The following is a 21,205-nucleotide window of genomic DNA, read 5'->3' as shown; positions in this document are numbered from 1 at the left end:
GGTTATGAGAACAAGGGCAGTCACATTGGTGGTATAGTTTTATGATGCTGCTGCAGAGTGACTAAGGGCCACTCTTGTCTCTTGAATAGAAAGCTCACTGTGGGTCGAAGCTCCCTCAAGTATAATGTAAAATGTTCTGAAGAGGGGTTGGAAGATGGAAGCCAATACAAGTCTAGCAAGTTAAGTCAGTGTCATAAAATTAAACATTAAAATCTTTATGAGTTAAGTTAGAAAGTGTAGCAATATATTTTTTAAAATAAAGTCCATCTGTTCCCTTGGTTACATCCATTTGATTTGATCACTCTGCTCACTCTCTACATATCGCTGAAATCTGCTGCTGATATTCATGGTATTGATTTCCTTTAACGTCCAACTGTTTCTCCTTCCAAAACACAGAACAATCTGCAGTCTTTCACCCCATTTTCAGGCTATTTCTAGGCGCGTGATCTGCTGTCTGCTGCATGTTGCTGCCTGCTCGCGTGTCGCTCTTACATTCATCACGGTCCTTGACAGTGATGGAGACGCTGATTACGGTTTGAGAGCAGAGTTTTGTGCATGTATTCCTTTAATCAGCGCTCACCGGGGAGATGACTCCAGGCAGTGCGCCCTACTGGTGCAGTGTGGTGTTGTTATTACCATCCATCAACCGGTTCAGACTGGACTGATGGCAATATTAACAATGTTCCTGGAGAGAAGCAGCCCAGACTCCCAGCCCCCATCGTTAGAACACAAACCCTCAACTTTCATGACAGCAGTTAGACAAGTTGAGAGAGTGGGTTCCTTTTTATATTTTTACACAGTTACTGCTAATACTAATTATTCTACATATTATTTCTTTAGCTTTATCACTTGCCTCAAAGGGCCCTTTATGAAAAAGAACTTCTTTTGTGTCTCACAGTCCGGAGAGCTTATCAGGTAAACAGTTTTCTGTTTGCATGTGCGTGTGTTTGCGTGTGCACGCTCCTCTTGAGCTTTCGATGACTTCATAATTTCAAGTGTAGCTTACAGGAAATAAAAGGTACATGTATGCCCCACAAAGCCCAGCCGTCACATCTCTGAGCACAGAGTCTGTTTCTGTGCTGCGCGCTGCGCTCCAGGCGCGCAACAAGAAGCGGCGCTTTTTCCTCCCATAGCTGCGTTCAGGCTGCTGCTGGACCAGCAAGAACAGCTTTGAACCGGTTTCGTCGCCGGCTACAAAGCAGTATGAAACGGATGCACAATGAACATTGTTGATGCAGAGTGCTTTCCTCACACTCAGACACCGTAGACGGCAGCTCAGACAGTCCGCCAGCCGTGTGCGATGTTTTCTGGTTTATGTCATTTGTAGCGGATTCTGTTACGGAGGGATTTTAATAGGAAACATCCTGCATGGAAAGTTCCCGCAGAGCGCGCAGCTCTGCAGGCGCCTGCTGCTGTTTTTGTAGATGCTGAGGTGAGTGCCGCATGTGATTTTAACGAATTACCAACGCGCGATGTGTCTTGTTTTGGTCCTGAAGTAACAACAAGGAAATACCGTTATGTCGTCTTTAAAGATGGAGCCGTCACACCATAATATTTCCTCCAGGATGTTATTGCGGTAGATTTTCGTGCAACATGTACGTATGGTTCAAATCCTCATTATTTACCGTCAACATGCGGCATACCTGCTTTGTAATCAAATCTGAAATATGAGGAGCTTTGCACCAACTTTCCCCCACCACGAAGCCTCGTTGTAAACAAAGTGTGATGAGAGGTGATTAATGCTGCTGCAGTGGTGTATAAAGTTGCATAGGGCTACAAATTATTAATGAAAGATGTCTGAAAAAACTTAGGTCAGCACAACAGGCAAGCCTCTGCTATGCCTCTATCAGCTGATTGTGGGAAGAGGCAGGTTAAAGGTGCAGGGGGCACCAAGCAGTGCAGTCTTCTTGACTTTCTCCTCCTCCAAGGTGTGGTTATAAAGAAAGCAACAAAAGGGGCAGCTGGCAATGGGGAACTTGCAGTCAGGTTGGGTTTCGGACTTCACACAGGTGATCTGCCTGTTAGCTCAGGCCAGGTGCTGCAGCAGCCTTTTCTACATCAAGGCTTGGAGTAAGTACACAATTAGAAAGCTTTTGTAGGCTTAAAAATATTTCCAGCACCAACAGCGTATGTGATTCACTGATTGTCTTTAGATTTATTTTTGCTGTCTGACTGAAAACTGTTGTTTGTTGTTATGTCTTTGTCAGGAGCCCCTCCTCTGTCAACGCTGTAACAGATCCCAGGGGGCAGCAGTAACATCAGCACCATGGCTCAGTCGACTAAAGTGCTGGATGGAGGCTGGGGATGGGCGATTGTTGTGGCGTCCTTCATGGCCCAGCTCCTGGCTTACGGATCGCCCCAGTCTGTGGGCGTTCTGTACCCCGAGTGGCTGCACGCCTTCCAGGAGGGCAAGGGCATGACAGCCTGGGTGGGCTCCCTCGTGGCTGGAGTGGGACTAATAGCCAGTGAGTAAAATAAACCGTGATAATGTAATAGACCCCGACATGTACTCACATGAGGGTTCAGGAGCTAAAATCGGAGGTGGGAAGGTCCTGATACTGTTGGTATTTTGGAGTCATGTTAGAGAGAGAGAGAGAGAGAGAGAGAGAGATGCAGATGGAGCAAAATTTGTGTAAACTTTCAACACGAAGTCACGTTTCTTTATTTTTGTATTTAAATACTTCCATGCTACGCAATAAAATCTTACTGGCATTCCATCTCATTGTGGGTGTTACATTTGCTGGCCTTTATGATTGCAATCCATACTGTATCTTATTGGTGCTAAAAGTGGAGCACTAAACCACTCACCTTTACACCTGTCCTCCTACCTTTTGCTGCTCAATCATTACAGCACATAATGTCACTGATAACAAAGGAGACACAATACTTGTTCAAAGTCTAAGTAATGACTGCCACATATTGGGGCAATTAAACTATTGCCCGTATAGCTACAGGTGTTAAAGAGCTTTCTTACTGCAATATTTTATCAGGACGCAGAAGAGAGACATCACAAAGATGGGCACTTTGTGGCTCCCTGAGCAGAGTTGCTGTTATTGATTTTCGAAGGGAGCAAAGCAAGTGCAAGTCATCCATGCTATGAATGTAGGAGGATCACTTATCCCTTAATCTGACCACAGAGGGAGGAAAAGAAAGACAGATTGAGCAGCAAATAGGGAGAGAAACAAAGAGACCAGAATATAATGTTAAGAATGGGGCAGAGTTTTGTGTATGAACTCACTTGAACCTACCTAAGAGAAAAAGAGAAGTGTCTGCATGACTCATGGAGTGTCAACGTAAAAATTGCTTGTTCACAGAAACAGTAATTTCAGTATTGTTATGTAAGCATGTTCCATGTCTGTTGAGCAAACAGGATCAGTGATAGATAATAGCCTTGGCTGACATTTCCGTCTAAGGCAGAGCCCTCCTGTTGGCCTGGTTTCTTGCTGTCTCTCTTTAAGGGGTGACTTGAAAATCATGACTGGACAGATCTGGCCTCAGGCCTGGCCAAGTTCGGACACGTGTCCCAGCTGTCAGCCTGCTGCAGCACTGCAGTTATTACTGCACAACAGCAGGGTCTTCCCCCTGGTTAGAGGGGAAGGAAACAGTAAATGTCGCATGATGCATGAGTCAGGCAGCCTCAGGATATGGGAGTATTCAAATGATTAAAAAAACACCATCTTGTCTGTAGTTTCAAAATTGCACTCAGTACTGTATAAACATCAGGCAGCTCTAATGAAGAGCTGGAATCAGCTGATATATATGATAGATATGAGATACTGCCAGACAGTGAGGAAAAGGTTGTTTTTCCTCACTTAAAGCCAGTTAAAATGGAAATACAAGGAAACTGGAGTTAAAAACATGTTAAAGAAAAACGTTAGCGCTAGAGATTCTCTTGAGGGATGTGACAACACCTCTGACAGGTTGCCAGTTTGAGCATAATGTGATTTAGCAGTGTCATGGTGGGACACAGCAGTGTTTTGTTAGATGAGACTTAATTTCCTCAGAAACTCTCTCAGGACTTCTCAAAAGGACACAGCTAAAAGGGAGCATAAAAAGCAGCGTAATAAAACTCAGTTTTTGTCCCCCTGTCACTCACTTTTCCTTCCTTCTCTTTCTCTTTATTCTGCCCCCTTCTTTCTTTCTCCCTCTTGTCACTCAGGTCCTGTCTGCAGTGCCTGCGTGGACAACTTTGGGGCTCGTCCCGTGACCATCTTTAGTGGCGTAATGGTGGCGGGCGGCCTGATGCTCAGTGCCTTTGCTCCGAACGTCCAGTTCCTCATCTTTTCCTATGGGATCGTTGTTGGTGAGGAAACACTTCATGATAACACTGGGTGGCATTGTGTGAGAGACACGTCTACAAAGATAAATGCTGAAAACAGCCCAGAGACCAAATGCCTGACCGTCAAAAGAATAGACAAAGACTTGGGTCTTGTCTGAAAAAAATGCGTTTGATGTTGCCTCGGTCATGAGAGTTGACTAAGCTTCTTATCGCTCCAACATATGAGAACCTCAAAACGTATTGTATAATCATTTGAAACAAGCAGGGGCGCTTGTCAAGTCCAACTATTATGCAACACAAGACGCTGACTATATCCTCAATTGCCAGTTAATGAATACCACGGCCACCGAAAGTACAGAAACAAGACGAGACATACACTTCAGCATTGCGCCATTTGGCTGACACTGCTGTTTTGGCTGTTGACTGAAAAATAACATTAAGGCTTATCCTGATTCTCATGTGACCTCTTGTTGCCTTTGTGCTCTCAGCAGTGTGTCTGTGTGGATCCACCAGCACCTGTTACTGCCCATCAAGTGACAGCTCAGGCATGCTTAATCCTGGTGAACCCCTCACCACCGGTCCTGCCTTTTGCACAGGGAACATTAGAGAGGGGAGGCCATGCATATTTGAAGACAGTCATTTATTTTTAGAGGTGCCCTATGAGTGCTGGCTGTGACTGTACAAGCACGTGTAGCTTGTTTACAGCTCATCCTACTTTGTGTATCGCTGAGTGCATTGCACAAGACACCTGATGCGCCCTCTGAACTTATAGATTTATACTGATTTCATACACTGAAATAACCCAAGCACATGTTTTCCCGCAATGTTGCAAGACCAAAAACCAAGTGTAGATTTTGGAAGGACTGTAGGTGACCTCTACGCATTAAATGCATTCCTGTGCAATTGCATTCTTGTTTTTGTGTGTTTTTACAAGTGAAAAGCTTTTACCTATTTCACCTGAGTTAATGGAAATTCTTTCCTTGTCTGTCCGTGTCCTCTCTGCTTTCTCCTACCTCAGGCCTGGGTTGCGGTCTGGTCTACGCAGCCACGTTGACAATCACCTGTCAGTATTTTGACAAGAGACGCGGCCTCGCCCTCGGCATTGTCACCACAGGTACTGCCGCCTCCTTCTGCCCTGAGATCTCTGGGTGTTCTCCATGCTCACATCTTTCATGTATGAGCTGCTGGGAGCCTTAGGAAGTCGAGGTAAACATCTGGTGTGTAGCAAAGGCAGGGTGGTCTCTTAGGTAGGGACTTGTGACCAGTGGCCAGATCTGGTTTGGCTGAGAATTAAGACTTCGATGGTTATGGTTTGGGAACTATATTAGACAGAGCTGCCTTTCATTAGAAGCATTATTGGTAGCACCTAAAGTTTATTTTTAAAGTTATTGTCAGTCTATTATTAATTTAGAACTACTGAGCCATCTTACTGTCTAAATTGTTCTATCGGGTGTGAAGTTATTCTTTAAAGTTATGTAAATGATATGGCGCATCGTGGCTTTAATCTGTAGTGACTGATCTGTTTTCTCTGTTCCCGCAGGCACAAGTGTTGGAGCGTTCATCTATGCCACAGCTCAGAATGAACTGATCGTGCTGTTTGGCTTAGATGGCTGTTTGCTCATCATCGGAGCTGTAGCACTAAATCTCATGGCCTGCGCCGGCTTCATGAGGCCCCTAAACATGCCGGGGTACTACCTCAAACAGAAGGCCGCCCTGGAACGCAACACGGAAGAGCAGCTTTTTGAGAAGCCCCAGCTGGATGACCTAAAGATCACAACAGGTTCCAGCGCAACTACTCCAGAGAAAACTCTGATGGTGAAAGAGCTGCTCATCACCATTGATGGCAAGGACTTAGCATTTCAGACAGAGAAGAAGAAAGGCAGCTCCATGGCTGGGTTAGCTATCATGAAAGTCATCAAGAAAAAGCAGCAGGCTTACTCCAAGTACATGCACTCCATGTATGAGATCCTGCAGGACCAAGCCATGGTGGCCTTCTGCATTGCTGTCTTCCTGTTCAGTCTGGGAGCGTTCCCTCCTGTCCTCTTTATAGAGGATGTAGCACAGAGTGAAGGACTCATTGAAGAAGTTAGCGTCATTCCGCTGGTCTCGATAGGGGCCATTGCCACTTGTGTGGGTAAACTAGTGCTGGGCATGCTGGTGGACATCAGGTGGATCAACGGCATCTATCTGTACGGCTTCACCATGTTTGCAGGAGGCGTGTCGCTGCTTCTTATCCCAATCACTAAGAGTTATTTGGGACTGCAGATCCTGTCTGCCATTCTGGGTTTCTTTTCTGGAAACTGGTCTCTCACCTCCTACATCACCACTAAGATCGTTGGCTTGGACAGACTGACACAAGCCCACGGCATCCTCATGTTCTTTGGGGGATTTGGGATCATGCTTGGACCCCCGGTTGTGGGTAAGAGAACCTGTCTTTATCTGAGTTTGTAAGCACTGCAACAATGGCAATTGTTTTCATTTGAGTAGAGATAAACCTTGTTGTCAGGTCATGTTATCAGAAACATTTCAGAAATCCTCATGTTAAATCAAGCAGGCAGACTGGCCAAGGCAAAGGAGCCTGCTTGTCATGATTTAGCTGACTGCTGCATCTGCCAGGAATCCCTGCTGACTGCTCACAATGTCTGTTCTTCTCATCACTTTCCAGGGTGGTTCTTCGACTGGACACAGTCATATGACTTGGCGTTCTACTTTAGTGGGACCTGTGTTGAGCTGGGAGCATTCATTCTCTTTCTGCTGACCCTTCCCTGCTGGAACAGGAAGAACTCCGAGAAGGACAGACCAGACGTCCATTATACCAGCAACTGTGACAAAGTTGCCTCAGTAGCCTAAATATGAGCACCTTTCATAAGAACTCAAATCTCACACCTACTGCCCAGCAACCGTCCCTGAACTGTACCTGAACCACCTCTAGGAGGAATTTTCTTTTATGACTATACAGGGGTTTCCCCTTTATTTCTGCTGCCAGGTTTTAATATACCAAAATTTTGAAATACAGGCCTTTCCTCTGTACTTTGTCTGCATTTCTCAGGTTCAAACCCTACTACTACAGATATGTGTCAAGGTTTGACTCTGACGCCTGTGTTGATTTCTTTATTATTGCCTCATTTTACGAGGTCGACTGAACAATGTTGTTCAAATCCCAAATTCTACTTTGTGTTCATGTAAACACTGGTTCTCACTTCATTGTAGCTCTGAAAAAAGACATGGTGCCGTCCACAACACTGGGAGACAAACATCTGTAAAATTGTTGGGTGTCAATGTAACACAATAACAACATATGAAATCACTCTGCACAAATGATTACCCTTGAATTTTACTCTGACAGAACACAAGATTGGAGTGAAGGAGGGAGCCTTTTTTTGATAATCATAACTTAAGCATTACTTTTTTTTGTTTTATTATTTTGTATTGTGGTTTTATTATATACTTTAATCACACCACTATGTATCTTACCAAAGCATTCATGGTAGTCAATGCCTGTCAACACACAATGCCTGTTGGAACAATACAAAAGCCTTGCTTTTAAGATAGTTTTTACTTTCAAGTGCATTGAGTCAATTTATACTTTTTTTAGAATGACTTGAGCTCCACATACCTCCTGTTTCTGAATCAGTCAGAAGTGAGTTATGCTGATTCAAAAACATGTAAAAACACTTATGAGATCCGACTGTATTCCCAACCTAAAACAGCATGTTGATTCTCTTTGTGGCATGATTCTCATGACCTCTGCTGGCATTCAGTTTGAGCAGGCTGGTCCTTTTCCATCATGTTGTGTGTGTATATGTTTATGTGTATGTTGTGCGTGTATGTATCTGCACACGCATGTTGGCATACGTGCACAAGACTTGTGTGTGTGTGTGTGTGTGTGTGTGTGTGGATTATTTGATAAACTTTTGTATCGGCACTAGTTCGTAAAGTCCTATGTGCTAGTGACTTTTATATGCACAAAACCGGCCATAGAGCTGTAAAAAACTGTTTTGTTTTTGTTTGTTTCATTTGATTATCGTGATCATAATTGTAATGAATACATTGCAATAGGCATTTAGAATCACTTGAATGTTGTTGAATAGGCCACAGCCAATGTCTTTGACTGTTCCAGTTTCAGGCGTAAGAGACAAAAATCTGGGACATTAGTGTTTGCTTTTTATATTTGTAGAGGGTATTTACAGGGTGCAGATGAGGTGCAGTTTGTAGAGATGTATGTTTTAGGCACTCGCATTTTATATTCAAGTACTATAATATTTATGTCTGAGTTTCTGTTTTATTATTTTATTTAAAAAGTGCCAATAAAAGATGTTTGGATTTAATGGCATCAAGTATCTAAGTTTGTCATTTATTATGCACCTTGAACATCTTGAATCCAAAGTAAAGATGAGTGTAGACTTGACTCATATTTATCAATAGTAACCAGGCACAGTGTTGGTAAAGCTCCAGTGAATATAAAGTCTAAATTAAAAAGGAAAAAAAAACTAGTAAATATATATTCTTTAATGTAATTTATTTCAGCTAATATATATATATATATATAAAATGAATAATTTCGATACCTTCTACCAACATTTCCTGAGCTCAGCCTCTTTAGCATCCTGAGCTGCTCTGCTTCTCCTTCCCCTGGCAACCAACCACAGGTCGCCATGGCTACACTCGCGTCACGTGACTGGCAACATAAACAATTTTCCGGGGAGCTAATGTTGCGCCGTGAAGTAAGCTAACTACTCCATTTTAAAAACCGACTTTTTTTTCCGCTTGTTTTTAGCCTGTTGCTGGGATGCGTGGGCGATGGCAGTAATTACTCGTCGTGCGTCGGACTTTCCGTTAGTTTCAGAGAGCGGAGCATCATGTCGAGGAGGGAAAAATCCGTCTGCAGTTCAAAAACGGAGAGCTGTCCCGGTCCGCTGAGCCGAAAACATGGGAGCAAGCGCGTCAATGTCGCTCTGTGTAAGTTTAGCAGCTGGTAGCAATTAGCATCCTACTCCAAGTGATTGTGTAAGACGGTTTTACTAACATTAGGCATGAGGGGGTGAAAACCTCTCTCGCACTTTTAATTTCAAGAGACTTCACACAAAAGCGACAGGTAACGGTTGTTAAAAGAAGGAAATGTGCAGTTTGTGGGGTGCATAACTTAATAGCCATTTCAGTTTAGGTTGTCAAATGTGTACAGATACCTGAGAGAATGTGCCGTTTTATCCTAACAGGTATGTGATTTTATTGCAGCTGCAGCATTTTCACATGATAACAGGGGTCACTGGGGTTTAAGTGAAGCATCCTGAAGTAATGAAGTGGACACTTTTTGGTCAGCAGTAATCTAAATGGTGCAGAGTTCAGGATGACAGCAAACACTAACTTGTTTTTAAACCACCTGTGGCCATTCAGGAATGTGACTGTAACAAACTAGATTGATTTCTTAATCAGCTGCATCATGCTCTGTTTCCATGCAGAGCGACCCTTCTTCAGTGAGAATCCTGAGGCCCGTCGCTAAGGTCAGCCCAGAGCCCATCGCTCCCACCTCGGCTTCAGAGCCTGAACTGGCGCCCAGATGTGTGTTTGGTGTTGCCTTGGAAACCCTAAGAGAGAATGGACAGATGGTCTGTGGGATACCCCTCGTGTTAAGAGACATGGTGGTGTTCCTCCATAATAATGGTAATTACTCTGTTTTCTCACCCCTCTGCCATTATTTTACCACTTTCCATTCCGCAAATCTCTCTTCCCAGCTTCCTTGTTTTCCTTTTTCTTGTTTTTTTCGATGCAACAAAACATCACCTTCATGCATACTGATTGAATTTGTTCCTTTTTGACAGGAATGCACCACAGAGGTCTGTTTCGCCTGTGTGGGTCTGTGGTTCGGACCAGGCAGCTGAGGCAGCGGTGGGACTGTGGAGAGAGATTGGACCTGGAGCATGACGGTGACGTCCCCACTGTGGCCTCCCTCCTCAAACTCTTCCTTCGGGAGCTGCCTGTCCCCGTAGTTCCCGAACCTCAGCGCAAACAGCTGATTTTGAGCCTAACAGGTAGTTTGGAATTACCTGGATGAATTTCATTTACTTGTTTAGAGTCAGAGGTCCCACATGAAAACTACTGTACAAATGTTTAAACCCCAAAGACAGGACAGTGGTAGTGCAGAGAAACAGTCAGTGTAGGCCTGATTCAAGTATTTAATAATATGAAGTGGCCTAATTCCTGACAGAAACTGTATTTTTTTTATATTTAACAATATTTGTTTTGCCAGTCTAGCATTCTGCATGTGTGTGAGACAGTTGAGGGAAGTGAGAATGTCGTACAAGCTAAAAGTGAGTCATCAGGTAATTTTTATTGTTAAAACTGCAGATTTTTTGGACAGTATCTGCCTTTGTGGTTCAGAAGCCTACGGACTCCTCAGGAGATTAAACAGATCATTATAATGTTGAGTATACCATATAATGCAAATGGTAAATGTTTACCCATTACATATCACCATCAGAGAGGCATCTGATTGATCCCAGCCAGTTGTCCAGCACGACAACAACTGCAAACATACAGTCAGAGTCGTAAAGAGCCCTTATCAGTTACCAGACGGAGAACACCAAGTCCTGCAACAGATGGTATGGCCCCCCACTGTCAGTCTGGGATTACATAAAGACACAGAAGCAGCTGAGACAGCTCTAAATCCACAGAAGAAATGTGGCAAGTTTTCAAATATGCTTAAAATAACCTAAGTGCCAAGTACCTTTAAAAACTGTGTGCAGGTGGACATGGGATAATTTATGCTGGTTGGATGGCAAAACCTGGTTACATCAAATATTGATTTAATTATTTTTTTTTACTTGACTGTGTTAGATTAACTGCTAGATGCAAATTATTTGACTTTTACACAGATTTAAGTATTTATTAGTAATACAAGTGTTTTCATTTGCTGCTCTTAAAAACATGCCATATTGTCATCCGCTTCATGTGCCAAGGTCGTATAAACTTAGGCGATTAAAGTATTAAAGTAATCTATGGATTATGTTTCAAGTGAATGAAGCCAGTACGAGAGCTCATGCAATTGTTTACAGTTGTGTTGGCAGTGCCTGTCATTTTTTAACATGTTTCCATCTCTTCAACGTGTCTGCCACTACAATGGGGAACAAGTCTGTGCTTAGAGAACAAGGAAGGAGAAGTGGAAACAAAACTGAGTGTACAGTGGCTTATAGATACATATGAATTAGTCTTAGTTGGTTTCTGTGCTTCAAGTGTTCCTGTTATATACAGTAACAATAGAAACAGCTTCATCAGGTATTGCTTAACCCAGGAGTGTCGAACTCCGGTTCCTGCAAGTTTTAGACGTTTCCCTCTTCCAACACACCTGATTCAAATGATCAGGATCGTTATCAGGCTTCTGCTTGATGATGAGCTGATCATTTGAATCAGGTGTGTTGGAAACATCTAAAACATGCAGGATTGTGGCCCTCGAGGACCAGAGTTCGACACCCCTGGCTTAACCTAATGATTATGCTCTGATTAGCTGATTGATTATTTACTCAGTAACATGCTACTGCCAAGATACATCTCAAAGTAAAACCATCTATAAGAGAAAATACATAATTCAGCGTGACTTCCTTTACAATTTTATATAATATGTGCATAATAATTATATATAGTTTAACAGTGGGCTGGTTATCTTTTATTGGATGTCTCATATTAGCAAATTTTGTTTGCACATCAACTACATGAATGCAATAGGTCATATATTGTATAATCCTTTGATATCACAGACTAGCGATTAAGGAGCATGTTAAGAAATTCTGTTTTGATGTGTTTGCTTATTTTTAGGATATACAGATGAGACGGAGGTGAACCAAAGTCTGAGGGAAAACCTTTGCTGCCTCCCAGATGACAACCTCATTATTTTGTCTTACCTCATCCACTTTCTGTCCAGAGTAGCGGCTCACAGCCAATCAAACCACATGCCCGTGGAAAATCTGGCAACCATCTTTGGACCTTGTATATTCCAGTAAGTTGCTGTTGTTAATGCCACATTCACATTCTCTCCAGAGCTGCAGGAGGACACGGGTTTCCTCAAATCAAATCAGCACAGTTGGGTATGTCCTGAAATGACCCTTGAGCAGACAGTTGATTTGGGATTTGTCTTGATATAACTTTAGGACAGATTGTTCCTCTATGTACATTTTGAAATGCTGGTTTCACACTTAGTTCTGAAGAGAAAGAGGTCGTTATGGTTTCTCTACAATCTTTATTTGTCAGATCCAAATGTAGAACAAAAGACACTTTGTTTGTCAGAAGGTTAACCCACCAAGTGTCTAGCCTAGATCATAGTCCGCATTGTGTCTGTTGTGTGGAGTTGGGTTAGTCCCTTCCAGGAAATGGGTGTGGATTGTGGCTAATAACGCAAAGCATGGCACACAGAAAGGCAGACAGATATAACAGAGGTCATCAGGATTTTGCTGGTTGCTTCTCCCTTCCTGTTTACAGAACTCAGCCATCACTATAAACAAACACATTCTCTGGGGAGGCTTGCGTGGAGTTCGACTTTGAGTTTCTGTCACTCTCGAAAGGAATTATTATATGCAGTCGACACCCTTTAAATCGCTCCGCCAGCCCTTGATCTCCCGGTCTCGCCTGTGTCACCCCTGTTTTCTCTGAGAGTTAACGGCATGTCAGTGGAATGTGGTGTTAGTCACGGCATAAAATTATGCATTTGAGGGGGAAATGTCAGATGATTATAACCAGAGAATTAGGAGTTGGTTAGGGGGTGTGGTAACATAAGTTTGGGAAGAAATGGGGGTGGTTTCAGTTGTGGTAGCTTTAGAGAGCTGGAAAATATTCTGTGCTTTTTGTTTCTTGTGCCACAGGAATTAGAAAAGCAACAGGGGATTTTAGGAATGGTGTAATGGTTTAAATGAAAGATGTTTTGAAAATGAAAGAGAGGTACATACCGCAAAACAAAAAATCAGTCCAGAATAATAGCTTTTAGTTTTCAAACTACATTTAAGCATATACATATATATATATACATATATATATATATATATACTCACATGCTTGCCCCAGTATTTCAATAATATTGCTACCATTTCGAGGTTATTTATAGGCAATGACAGACATTGTAACACATGTTCTTGCTATGCAGCAAGTATGACAGCTTCTTTGCCAGCGTCTGCTCCCCATAACTCATGCATATTTGTCATCCAAGCCTCTTTATAAACAGCCTGTTCCCCTCATATGTGTCTGTTATGTAATCCATGTGACAGACTTCTTCTGTCCTGTCATTCCAACTGACCTGCCTGCCATATAAGCATCACATCTATTAATAATATTAATAATTTTTCTTATTCTCTTCACTGTGTGTATGATATGTTAACCGTTGCTTTCCATATATAGACTGGATAAGGCCTAATTAAAGACAGAATGGGTGATGCCAACGACAGCATGGCATATCGAAAACAAATCGCAGCTTCCACGTGAACACGTGAAGACCTTCTATTTTGGTCTGAGGGGGTGATTACCTCCCTACATATGTCTGAAGTTTAAAGTAGCATGCCAATATGAAAGCGAAGCCTTATAGAAGCCATACAGAAACTGTCTTTTACTGCATGGCAGTTTATTTTTGTAACTGGGAATTTTATCTTCGTAGGTGTTCATTTCAGTTTACTGCTGTATATGCCTCCTTCCACTAGATGGCAACATTTTCTCTTATATTTCTAACCACTCTTAAAAAGAGACCATTTTGAGTACCCAGTACATATTATGTATGACATTGTATTGTTGTTTCCTTATCTCCTCACCATGCAGTGTTCCAGCAGGACCCAGGATGCTGGAGGAGCAGAGCGTGTGTAATGCCCTGTTGCTACAACTTCTCAGGCATCACAAGGTTCTCTTTCAAGCAACAACTGAAGACTCAGTAGTTTCTTCTATGGCCTCCTCCTCACCTCCTCCTCCTACCCTCTCTGCTCTTTCACACTTTGAGGTGAATCCCTTTCACAGAAATAGTTACATTATTGTTGAAATTTCATATTTAAGTATATGTATTATGTTAACTTTGCAATAAATGATATAATCACAGAACATAGGCAGCAACATTATTTACAAATGTTTGTAAGACATTAGGGTCCGGTAGACAATGTCATCTGAGCCATCTAGGTGAAAACAAAACCACATGTCTGTGGTCTGTGGTAGCTGTCAAACTGTCCTCTGTTCATTCTTTGAACTTGGTCTGCTTATACTATATTTAAAACCAATTTAAATCAAATTGCCATTTGACAAGGCTTGAAGCAAAAAGTGGTTCAAAAGTTACAGATAACACACAAACAAACCACATGAACAGGCTGTTAATCTGTCCAACCTGGTCTGCTTGTAACTGCACATACAATCAATTTAAATGTTTAGTGACTATTGAATTGCCATTTGACAAGTCCAAACGCAAAATATTGTTGTTTAAAATGTTATAGATAGCACACTGTTAAGTCCAAGGTCTATTGCAAACATGACTCAGTCGACCTGCATAGACTATGATAGAATGTGGCACAGTGACTGACAACACGATATGCATATATAGGTAAAATGAAGTTAGATCTGAGGACAACTTGTAAAGCTTTATGGTAGGCTTGGAAAAAAAAAACAGCACCATACCTGTCACAAAATGTTTTCCACACAAAACGAGGTGTTCCACTTGTAAAAACTTGTAAAAAGAAATCATTTCCTACATTTCCCATGTTATTCACAGCTTTTAGGTTTGACGATGGCAAGAGTACAAAAACATTACATTTCCTACATTTTTGTCCAACGTCTGCGGTGTGTTTTCAAGGGACTGGGTAACCCAGATGTACAGAAATACCTGGGTACCCTGGTCTCCTATTGTTCGGTATATTAAATACATTTAAACTAAAAGTAGGATTGTACAAAAAATGTGTCTTTCTTATCTCCCTCTAGTAATGCGCGTTCACTTCTGTTGTCCTTGGTAGGTCCGACCCAGCAGCTGTCACTCAGAGCTGAGCAGTGTGGGGAGGTCGGAGGGAGAGGCTGCCTCATTCTCAACAACCAGAGCTTTTAACCAAACCATAGGGAAGCTGTCTCATCTCAACAGGTACTGCCATCACCGTAGCATTAGTATGTTTGTAGCACACAATAAAGATAGATAGATATGTGGGGTGCATCAGATATAACCATTTAGTTCAGAATGATGCACATTTGTGTTTGACTGTGACTCTGCTCGAGTGAAGCTGTGAAACAATCTGAGCAAGCGTGACACAGAGAATTCCTCAGATCACAACCCTCCCGGCGGAGCATGACATTAACAACATTGGAATGAGTGAACACAATATGAACAAAGAAAACTGTCTTTTGCTGATGCAGAAGCAGGCTCAGGAGGTGGGGAAGATAAGATGCAGATCCACAGTAGGTCAATCTGGGAGCTATGTGACGAACACAGAGCAACAGATTAAGTGAACGCTGCCTCAGGTGCAGTAAATGGATGGGACAGAGTTAAGTCATGAACAATTACAAACATAGGTGCCTGTGACTATAACTGACTCTGCCCCTGACTGACCGACTGCAAAGATCCGTTATTAATTATAATTATGTCCTGTAGCTGTGTAAACATGCTTTTTTCTGCCTGGACTGTCACAAACCCTCACTAAATATCTTGTCCCCGAGGGAATAATTAGAACCCGACCTTTTGGCCTGTGGCATTTTCACCCTATATGCGGCATTGTTTAGCCATTTGTCGGGTTGATGGTTGTACCATTGGTGAAGTGAAGGCTGAGACATCTTTCATAGGGAATTAAGGCCAATCTCTGGGGGCCTTTCCATTGTGTTCTCATGGAAGTTTAAAAGGGGTCAAATTGTGTCCCCTAGTTTTGTCGTTGTCAAGCAGTCCTGCTTCTTTTCTGGAAAATAGAGCTTTTCATTAGTGTGTTACACATTTAATTATGAAATGGATTCAAATAACACCACTGCTGTTTTTGAATCGTCTGTTTAGTGCGACACACACACGTATATGTTACTAAAGAAAAATCTCATGACAATACTAAATTCTATCAGACTATAGTTAAATTATTTTTTCATTCAATATCCGACTAGTTTCTTTTCACTGATGATGAAGCCAGAAGTGGCAGTAGACAACATTTGCTGGAAAAAAAAGAATCATTCAGTTCAGTTACTTTTAGGGCAAGTAGCAGCACACTGTCGGGTACAGCGCAACTCTTCAGTACTGAAACTCTGTCACCCAGTTTCTGCAGTCAACCAGAAAACCAGCTGTTGCTTGTGCAGCTAAGTGGCCTTTCAGTCTAATGACCAGTAAAATAGAGCTGCTAGAAGCAGCGGAGAGGTGGAATAATGGCAAATCAGTCTTCCAGACAGAATCTATATGTGCTGACAGTTGTCTGCTTGCGGGTAACTTTTCCACCGCAGAACTTGGAGGCTACTCTTATTTTCTATTTTTAAACTGTGAATGTGGGTTGCTGTGAGGTCGCAGTACAGCCGAAAAAATACATTTATCCTTCTTCTGTATTTGGTCATCCATATTCAGCAAGCAACATTGCATTCACATGCACTGGCTGATGAATGTTGTGACTGTTGTTTATGTATGATTACAGTTGTGTGTTTGTGTTCACTCTGTATGTTGAGCTCTGCTTAAAGCTAATAGAGAAAAAAAAAACTATTTCTTGTTGTCATTTTAAGCAGTTATGGTTGTGGTTCTGTTTATTTTATGATGATGAAAGGATGTCCTCAGTCTAAGTCAGGTTAATTAGGATTATATTTGAAAACAAGCATGAGGTATTGCTCATAGAGTCCTTGTGGACTAAAGCCAAAAATGCAATGAAAGTCAGAAAAATATTCAAAGGCAGCAGCATGGCTGCCCAGCCGATTGTTAAATGACCCACTTGTGTCACTTCAGAGAGGAGTCATCAGTGGATAAAGCTGAAGAGGAATAGGTGGCATGAAATGTGCTTTTTGTGTATTTCCTAGCTGACACAGGAAAGGGTGGGTGGCAGTCTAGGTATTTGAATAGAAGCATACTCGTATACGCAGTCCTCTGTTTCTCTCCACAGCTCATGTTGATGTTCCCTCTAGCTGCCTACCTTCCAAATGACTGTTTTTGTTCGTCAGCTCATTAACACCAGGCACCAAAGCAATGTCTTCATTTAACCCAGAGCAAAACCTGTTTACAATGTGGACTTCTTACCCAGGGATTTGGCACGCTCTGTAGATGCATCATCTCATGATCATTTCATACAACAAGGACACATGGGGACACTCCACCTCCATATATTGGATTCTAAGCTGTAAAATCTGTCACGCCCGCTGAGGAAGAGTAACAAGCTTCAAGTAGAAGCTATACCAAGCAGGTTTTATGTGTTCTCACTGCTTCTGTTTGTCTTTTTTAGTCCTCACAAAGCAAACAAATATCAATAATTTTTCATCAACAGCTTCCCACTGTCATCTGTGCTGCAAGCATAAAGTGCTGCATCATTCCAACTGCCCGCTTTCTAGATCCAATAAAATGTAGGAAATAAAAAGTACATAGATTTTTGTCTTTCTTAACTGCTCCTGTTTCCTCAACTGCATGAAGGAGTCCAGATTAAATAACTACAGTAAATGTCAGGGAGTGACAATGTGATTTGTTGGTCTATTTATTTATTACCCTCCTGTTAGGAGCAGCAGCAGCACACAATTCAGACCGAGTATTTCTCGTGGTTTCTGTAATAAAAACCCTTGACTTAGGTCTATTTGAAGGTTTTGGTTATTTGCGTGTGCCCTTGTCATCCTGGATCCTGTCACTGGGCTGTTGTGCTTACAGTCGTGCTGGCATTTGCATGCTGTTTCTGTTTGGCCATGTGTCGACCTCTATGCCTCCCTCTGATGTCATGGTCTATATCGATTCTAGTCTAATTATTCCTGCATTGGGTATGATTTCAAAACAAGCCTCTCTTTTCTGTCTTTTACTGTTAAGATAAAATTTCCAAGAAAAAGAATACCATGTATTCAGTCAGCTTCAATTATATTTTCAATAAATGACCCTGTTACGTCAGTCATTTCTTGTATTCAGAAAACTCTCCATTTCCAGGTCAAGTCTTGATATATAGGTCAAGAAACACATGTTGTGTAATAGAGTTTAATGTCACATTCACTTAAAATCTTCTCTTTTAGGTCACTCTTTTAAAATTCAGTTTTGAACTCCGTGTGATTGCACACATCAATCATAATTTAAACTAAATGTGTTTGAGTGTGATTACGTTTGTGCTCTCTTGTCTTGGCCTTCCTGTCCTACTTCTGTCTTTATTGCAGTGCTAGAACTGCCGCTGTTGACCTTAAATATGACTAAGTGCCTGTGACTGCGCGTTCATATTTGTGTCAGTCTGTCTGCGCGCTTGTACAGACGTGTGTGTGTGTGTGTGTGTGTGTGGGCACGGGTAATTGAAGTGGGTGGGTCAGTTCTCTGCCTGCGGCCGTCACTCCTGACCATTAAGTACTAATCATTTGTGCTCTCTTTTCTTCTCTGGCTTTCTCTGTCCCTTCAGAGCAACAAGCTGTTTACTGTCACATGTAATCTGTACGCTAGGCTGCTGTCAGTGTAGGAATTCTGTCAAAGGATGTTTTCGTGTATGATCTGCTTCAGCGTCAGTGACAACAGTCATGGATCTGCAGTGCTCCACATGTGAGTGAGCTAATGCAAGTTATGATTATGCTCGGAGAGATGGATGTGCAGGGGTCAAAAACCTACAGCTGTTCTCAGTGTGCTAGTATCTACCAACAAGGGAATCTGTGGTTTGAGAACAGCAGTTACACTTGGGCTTGTCGGCAGCTTTTGTCCATTTGTTCATTCATGTGTGTTGTTGTCACTTTTGAATAGCCTCAATTTAGATGACGAATGTCGACAAAAGGGAATATTGAAGTTGAATCATAATTAATTTGGCAAATCAGTTCTGCTTGTTTTTGCTGGGAGCTGCTCATTAGAGTTTCATGAGATGTGTCATAGTGTAGCTTGAGATCAAACGCCGCTGATTCATAACTACCTGGATGTTTGTTTTTGTGCAGTGGTTAGCTGCTTTCTCTGGGATAAACTGATGTTTGTCATGTATTGTATTCCTGCTAACCTGACAGAGATCTATCGTTGTTTATACTGTGTCACTTTTAGTATCTTTCTTTATCACCCCACAGGTTTGGTTAGAATTGTTCATATTTATTTACTGCCTTCAAGTCAATCTATCGGTATCTTTCTGTCATAAGAAAAGTCCTCTTTTATCTGAGATATCACCTATTCTTTTTTTCTTTTTAACTCGTTTTCTTTTCATTGCTGTTGTGGTCTTCGCTCTGTCTTTTTTTTGCCATTTTTACCTTTTTGATTGTGAGACCTTCTTTCTAAACTGCTCATTGCAATGTGTTGAATTGAACATTTTCTTGATGGTTTATAAATTTGCTTTATACATAAGAAATAAATGATGAGTAAAAAATAATTTTGAATTGCCATTTTGTTGAAATCCCTGGTATGTTTTCCCAGCCAACTGATTTGTCTTTTTAGCTAGCTTTCTTGTTCTTTTAGAGTGGCTTGTTTGACCACCACCTTTCTGGATAAAAGGCACACTGAGCATTTGAACCAAAATGCATTCATGTGGAAGTAGTTGGTGACAGCTCGATAAATTGTCCTTAGAATCAGGAATGACCTCAACAGCATTTGTAGCTGCAGAATAGCAGTTCCTATTCGTGACTTCCTGTGTTCTTATGAGGGATGCCTCATTCGATAGTGGCTTTCCTTTCTCCTCACCTCCCACTGTTGGTGCACTTGCCAGTTTATCTCATCCTCTCTCTTTGTGTCTCTTCACAGACCTGACACACTGGTGCAGGGTTGTGAAACCAGCTCTGACGTCAGCGCTGACATTCAGAAGCTGATTGCAGACCAGGAGGCTCTGGAGGAGAGCAGTGAAAGTGTGGAGGCAGGCGGTGTGCTTTCCTGCCCCACTGACCCAGGAACAGACCAAGATCCACAGAGCAGCCCATTTCAAAGCTTCCAGGGGGAGCCGCCGAAGATGGAGTGTACCACGCAAGGGTGAGTGTCCTTCCTGTTTGTCTTCCCTTTTTCACCTCACACAGATGATATTCTTAAAAACGCTCTTGTATCTGATCATGTAATTTTAAGAGGATAAGAAGGATTTTCCCATTTAGTACAGGAATTTGTTATATATATGCAATCAATATTCACACTTTCAAATCATGTACAGTTTAATTATTTTTGTTTTTAGCACCAGGACCTTCTCACAGATGTCACAACTCACCTCCATGTCAAAGAAGAAAGAGGAGGAAGAAGTGAACAAAACAGAGGATAGAAGGACAGCATATCCATCTATCAAAGACAACTGCTCTACGGTGTGCATTGCTGATGCTTTAGCTCTCATGCTATTTATTTCTTGTTTTTTTCACGCTTTTTTTTCTTTCTTATTCTTGTCTCTCTCCTTTTTTTGCACCCAATATGCTACAGTTTCTCACTATCTCTAGTTGTAAAAATTAAGTAATCAGCAAGTGTTTATGCAGTGCTGTAGATTTCTTTTTGGAAATCTACAGACAGCTGAGGTGTATACTATGAAGCAAGTTCATCACAGCCAGGCTTTCTTTGTGTTAGCTGGCTTGACAAAAACCAAGAACCCTGAACAGAGATAATGGGCATCACAGCAGTGATAATTAACTTTCTTAACTTTAGGTTACTGGTTAACTTTTCTTCAGCAGACTCTGTCAACTCAGATAAAAGGTGGCGTTTGATGCCTCATTTAACTCCTCTTCCACACTAAATGGACCGATTGTGTGCTGCCTACTTCAGTTAGGCTGTTAGAACAGAGAGCAATTAGGAATATAAATATTTATGGAACCACACAGTGTTGCGGTGTTCCTGCAAATTATGCAAGAAAGGAATAATGTAAAAGTGTAAGTTAATATTGC

The 21,205-nt window shown here is 41.9% G+C and overlaps 2 protein-coding genes across 5 annotated transcripts in view; both read left to right on the top strand.

Moving 5' to 3' along the window:
• The first annotated feature begins 860 nt into the window (after nucleotides 1–860).
• LOC103356316 (monocarboxylate transporter 9) lies at nucleotides 861–8,612 on the top strand. Of its 3 annotated transcripts, none has more exons than XM_008280422.1 (6): nucleotides 861–915; nucleotides 2,208–2,465; nucleotides 4,160–4,303; nucleotides 5,298–5,393; nucleotides 5,820–6,698; nucleotides 6,945–8,612. In XM_008280422.1, the coding sequence occupies exons 2-6, from the start codon at nucleotides 2,267–2,269 to the stop codon at nucleotides 7,127–7,129; spliced, it is 1,503 nt and encodes a 500-aa protein (XP_008278644.1). In that variant the 5' UTR covers nucleotides 861–915; nucleotides 2,208–2,266; the 3' UTR covers nucleotides 7,130–8,612. The 3 variants fall into 3 exon arrangements, with proteins under 3 accessions (XP_008278644.1, XP_008278643.1, XP_008278641.1); XM_008280421.1 differs by lacking the exon at nucleotides 861–915 and adding an exon at nucleotides 1,227–1,432; XM_008280419.1 differs by lacking the exon at nucleotides 861–915 and adding an exon at nucleotides 1,984–2,070.
• Nucleotides 8,613–9,090: 478 nt separating this feature from the next.
• LOC103356314 (protein FAM13A-like) overlaps nucleotides 9,091–21,205 on the top strand; it is a 22,854-nt gene continuing 10,739 nt past the window's right edge. Inside the window, exons 1-8 of one of the 2 annotated variants that reach the window (XM_008280417.1) lie at nucleotides 9,091–9,238; nucleotides 9,739–9,940; nucleotides 10,099–10,308; nucleotides 12,089–12,269; nucleotides 14,069–14,243; nucleotides 15,238–15,359; nucleotides 20,100–20,321; nucleotides 20,521–20,638. In XM_008280417.1, the coding sequence (XP_008278639.1) occupies nucleotides 9,209–9,238; nucleotides 9,739–9,940; nucleotides 10,099–10,308; nucleotides 12,089–12,269; nucleotides 14,069–14,243; nucleotides 15,238–15,359; nucleotides 20,100–20,321; nucleotides 20,521–20,638 (1,260 nt within the window). In that variant the 5' untranslated portion in view covers nucleotides 9,091–9,208. Of the gene's footprint in view, nucleotides 9,239–9,738; nucleotides 9,941–10,098; nucleotides 10,309–12,088; nucleotides 12,270–14,068; nucleotides 14,244–15,237; nucleotides 15,360–20,099; nucleotides 20,322–20,514; nucleotides 20,639–21,205 lie in introns of both variants that reach the window. The other variant, XM_008280416.1, reaches the window with a different exon arrangement.

This window comes from Stegastes partitus, unplaced genomic scaffold, assembly GCF_000690725.1.
Source record: "Stegastes partitus isolate 25-593 unplaced genomic scaffold, Stegastes_partitus-1.0.2 Scaffold192, whole genome shotgun sequence".
Lineage (NCBI taxonomy): Eukaryota > Metazoa > Chordata > Actinopteri > Pomacentridae > Stegastes > Stegastes partitus.
The sequence above is the reverse complement of the archived record's forward strand: the minus strand, read 5'-3'. Positions and strand labels throughout refer to the sequence as shown.

Excerpts from the sequence above, each read along its gene's own strand:
- LOC103356316 (XM_008280422.1), top strand. The coding sequence starts at position 2,267 with ATGGCTCAGTCGACTAAAGTGCTGGATGGAGGCTGGGGATGGGCGATT. Across the intron at positions 4,304-5,297 it reads TTCCTATGGGATCGTTGTTG|GCCTGGGTTGCGGTCTGGTC; the intron begins GTGAGGAAACAC and ends CTCCTACCTCAG. Across the intron at positions 5,394-5,819 it reads CCTCGGCATTGTCACCACAG|GCACAAGTGTTGGAGCGTTC; the intron begins GTACTGCCGCCT and ends CTGTTCCCGCAG.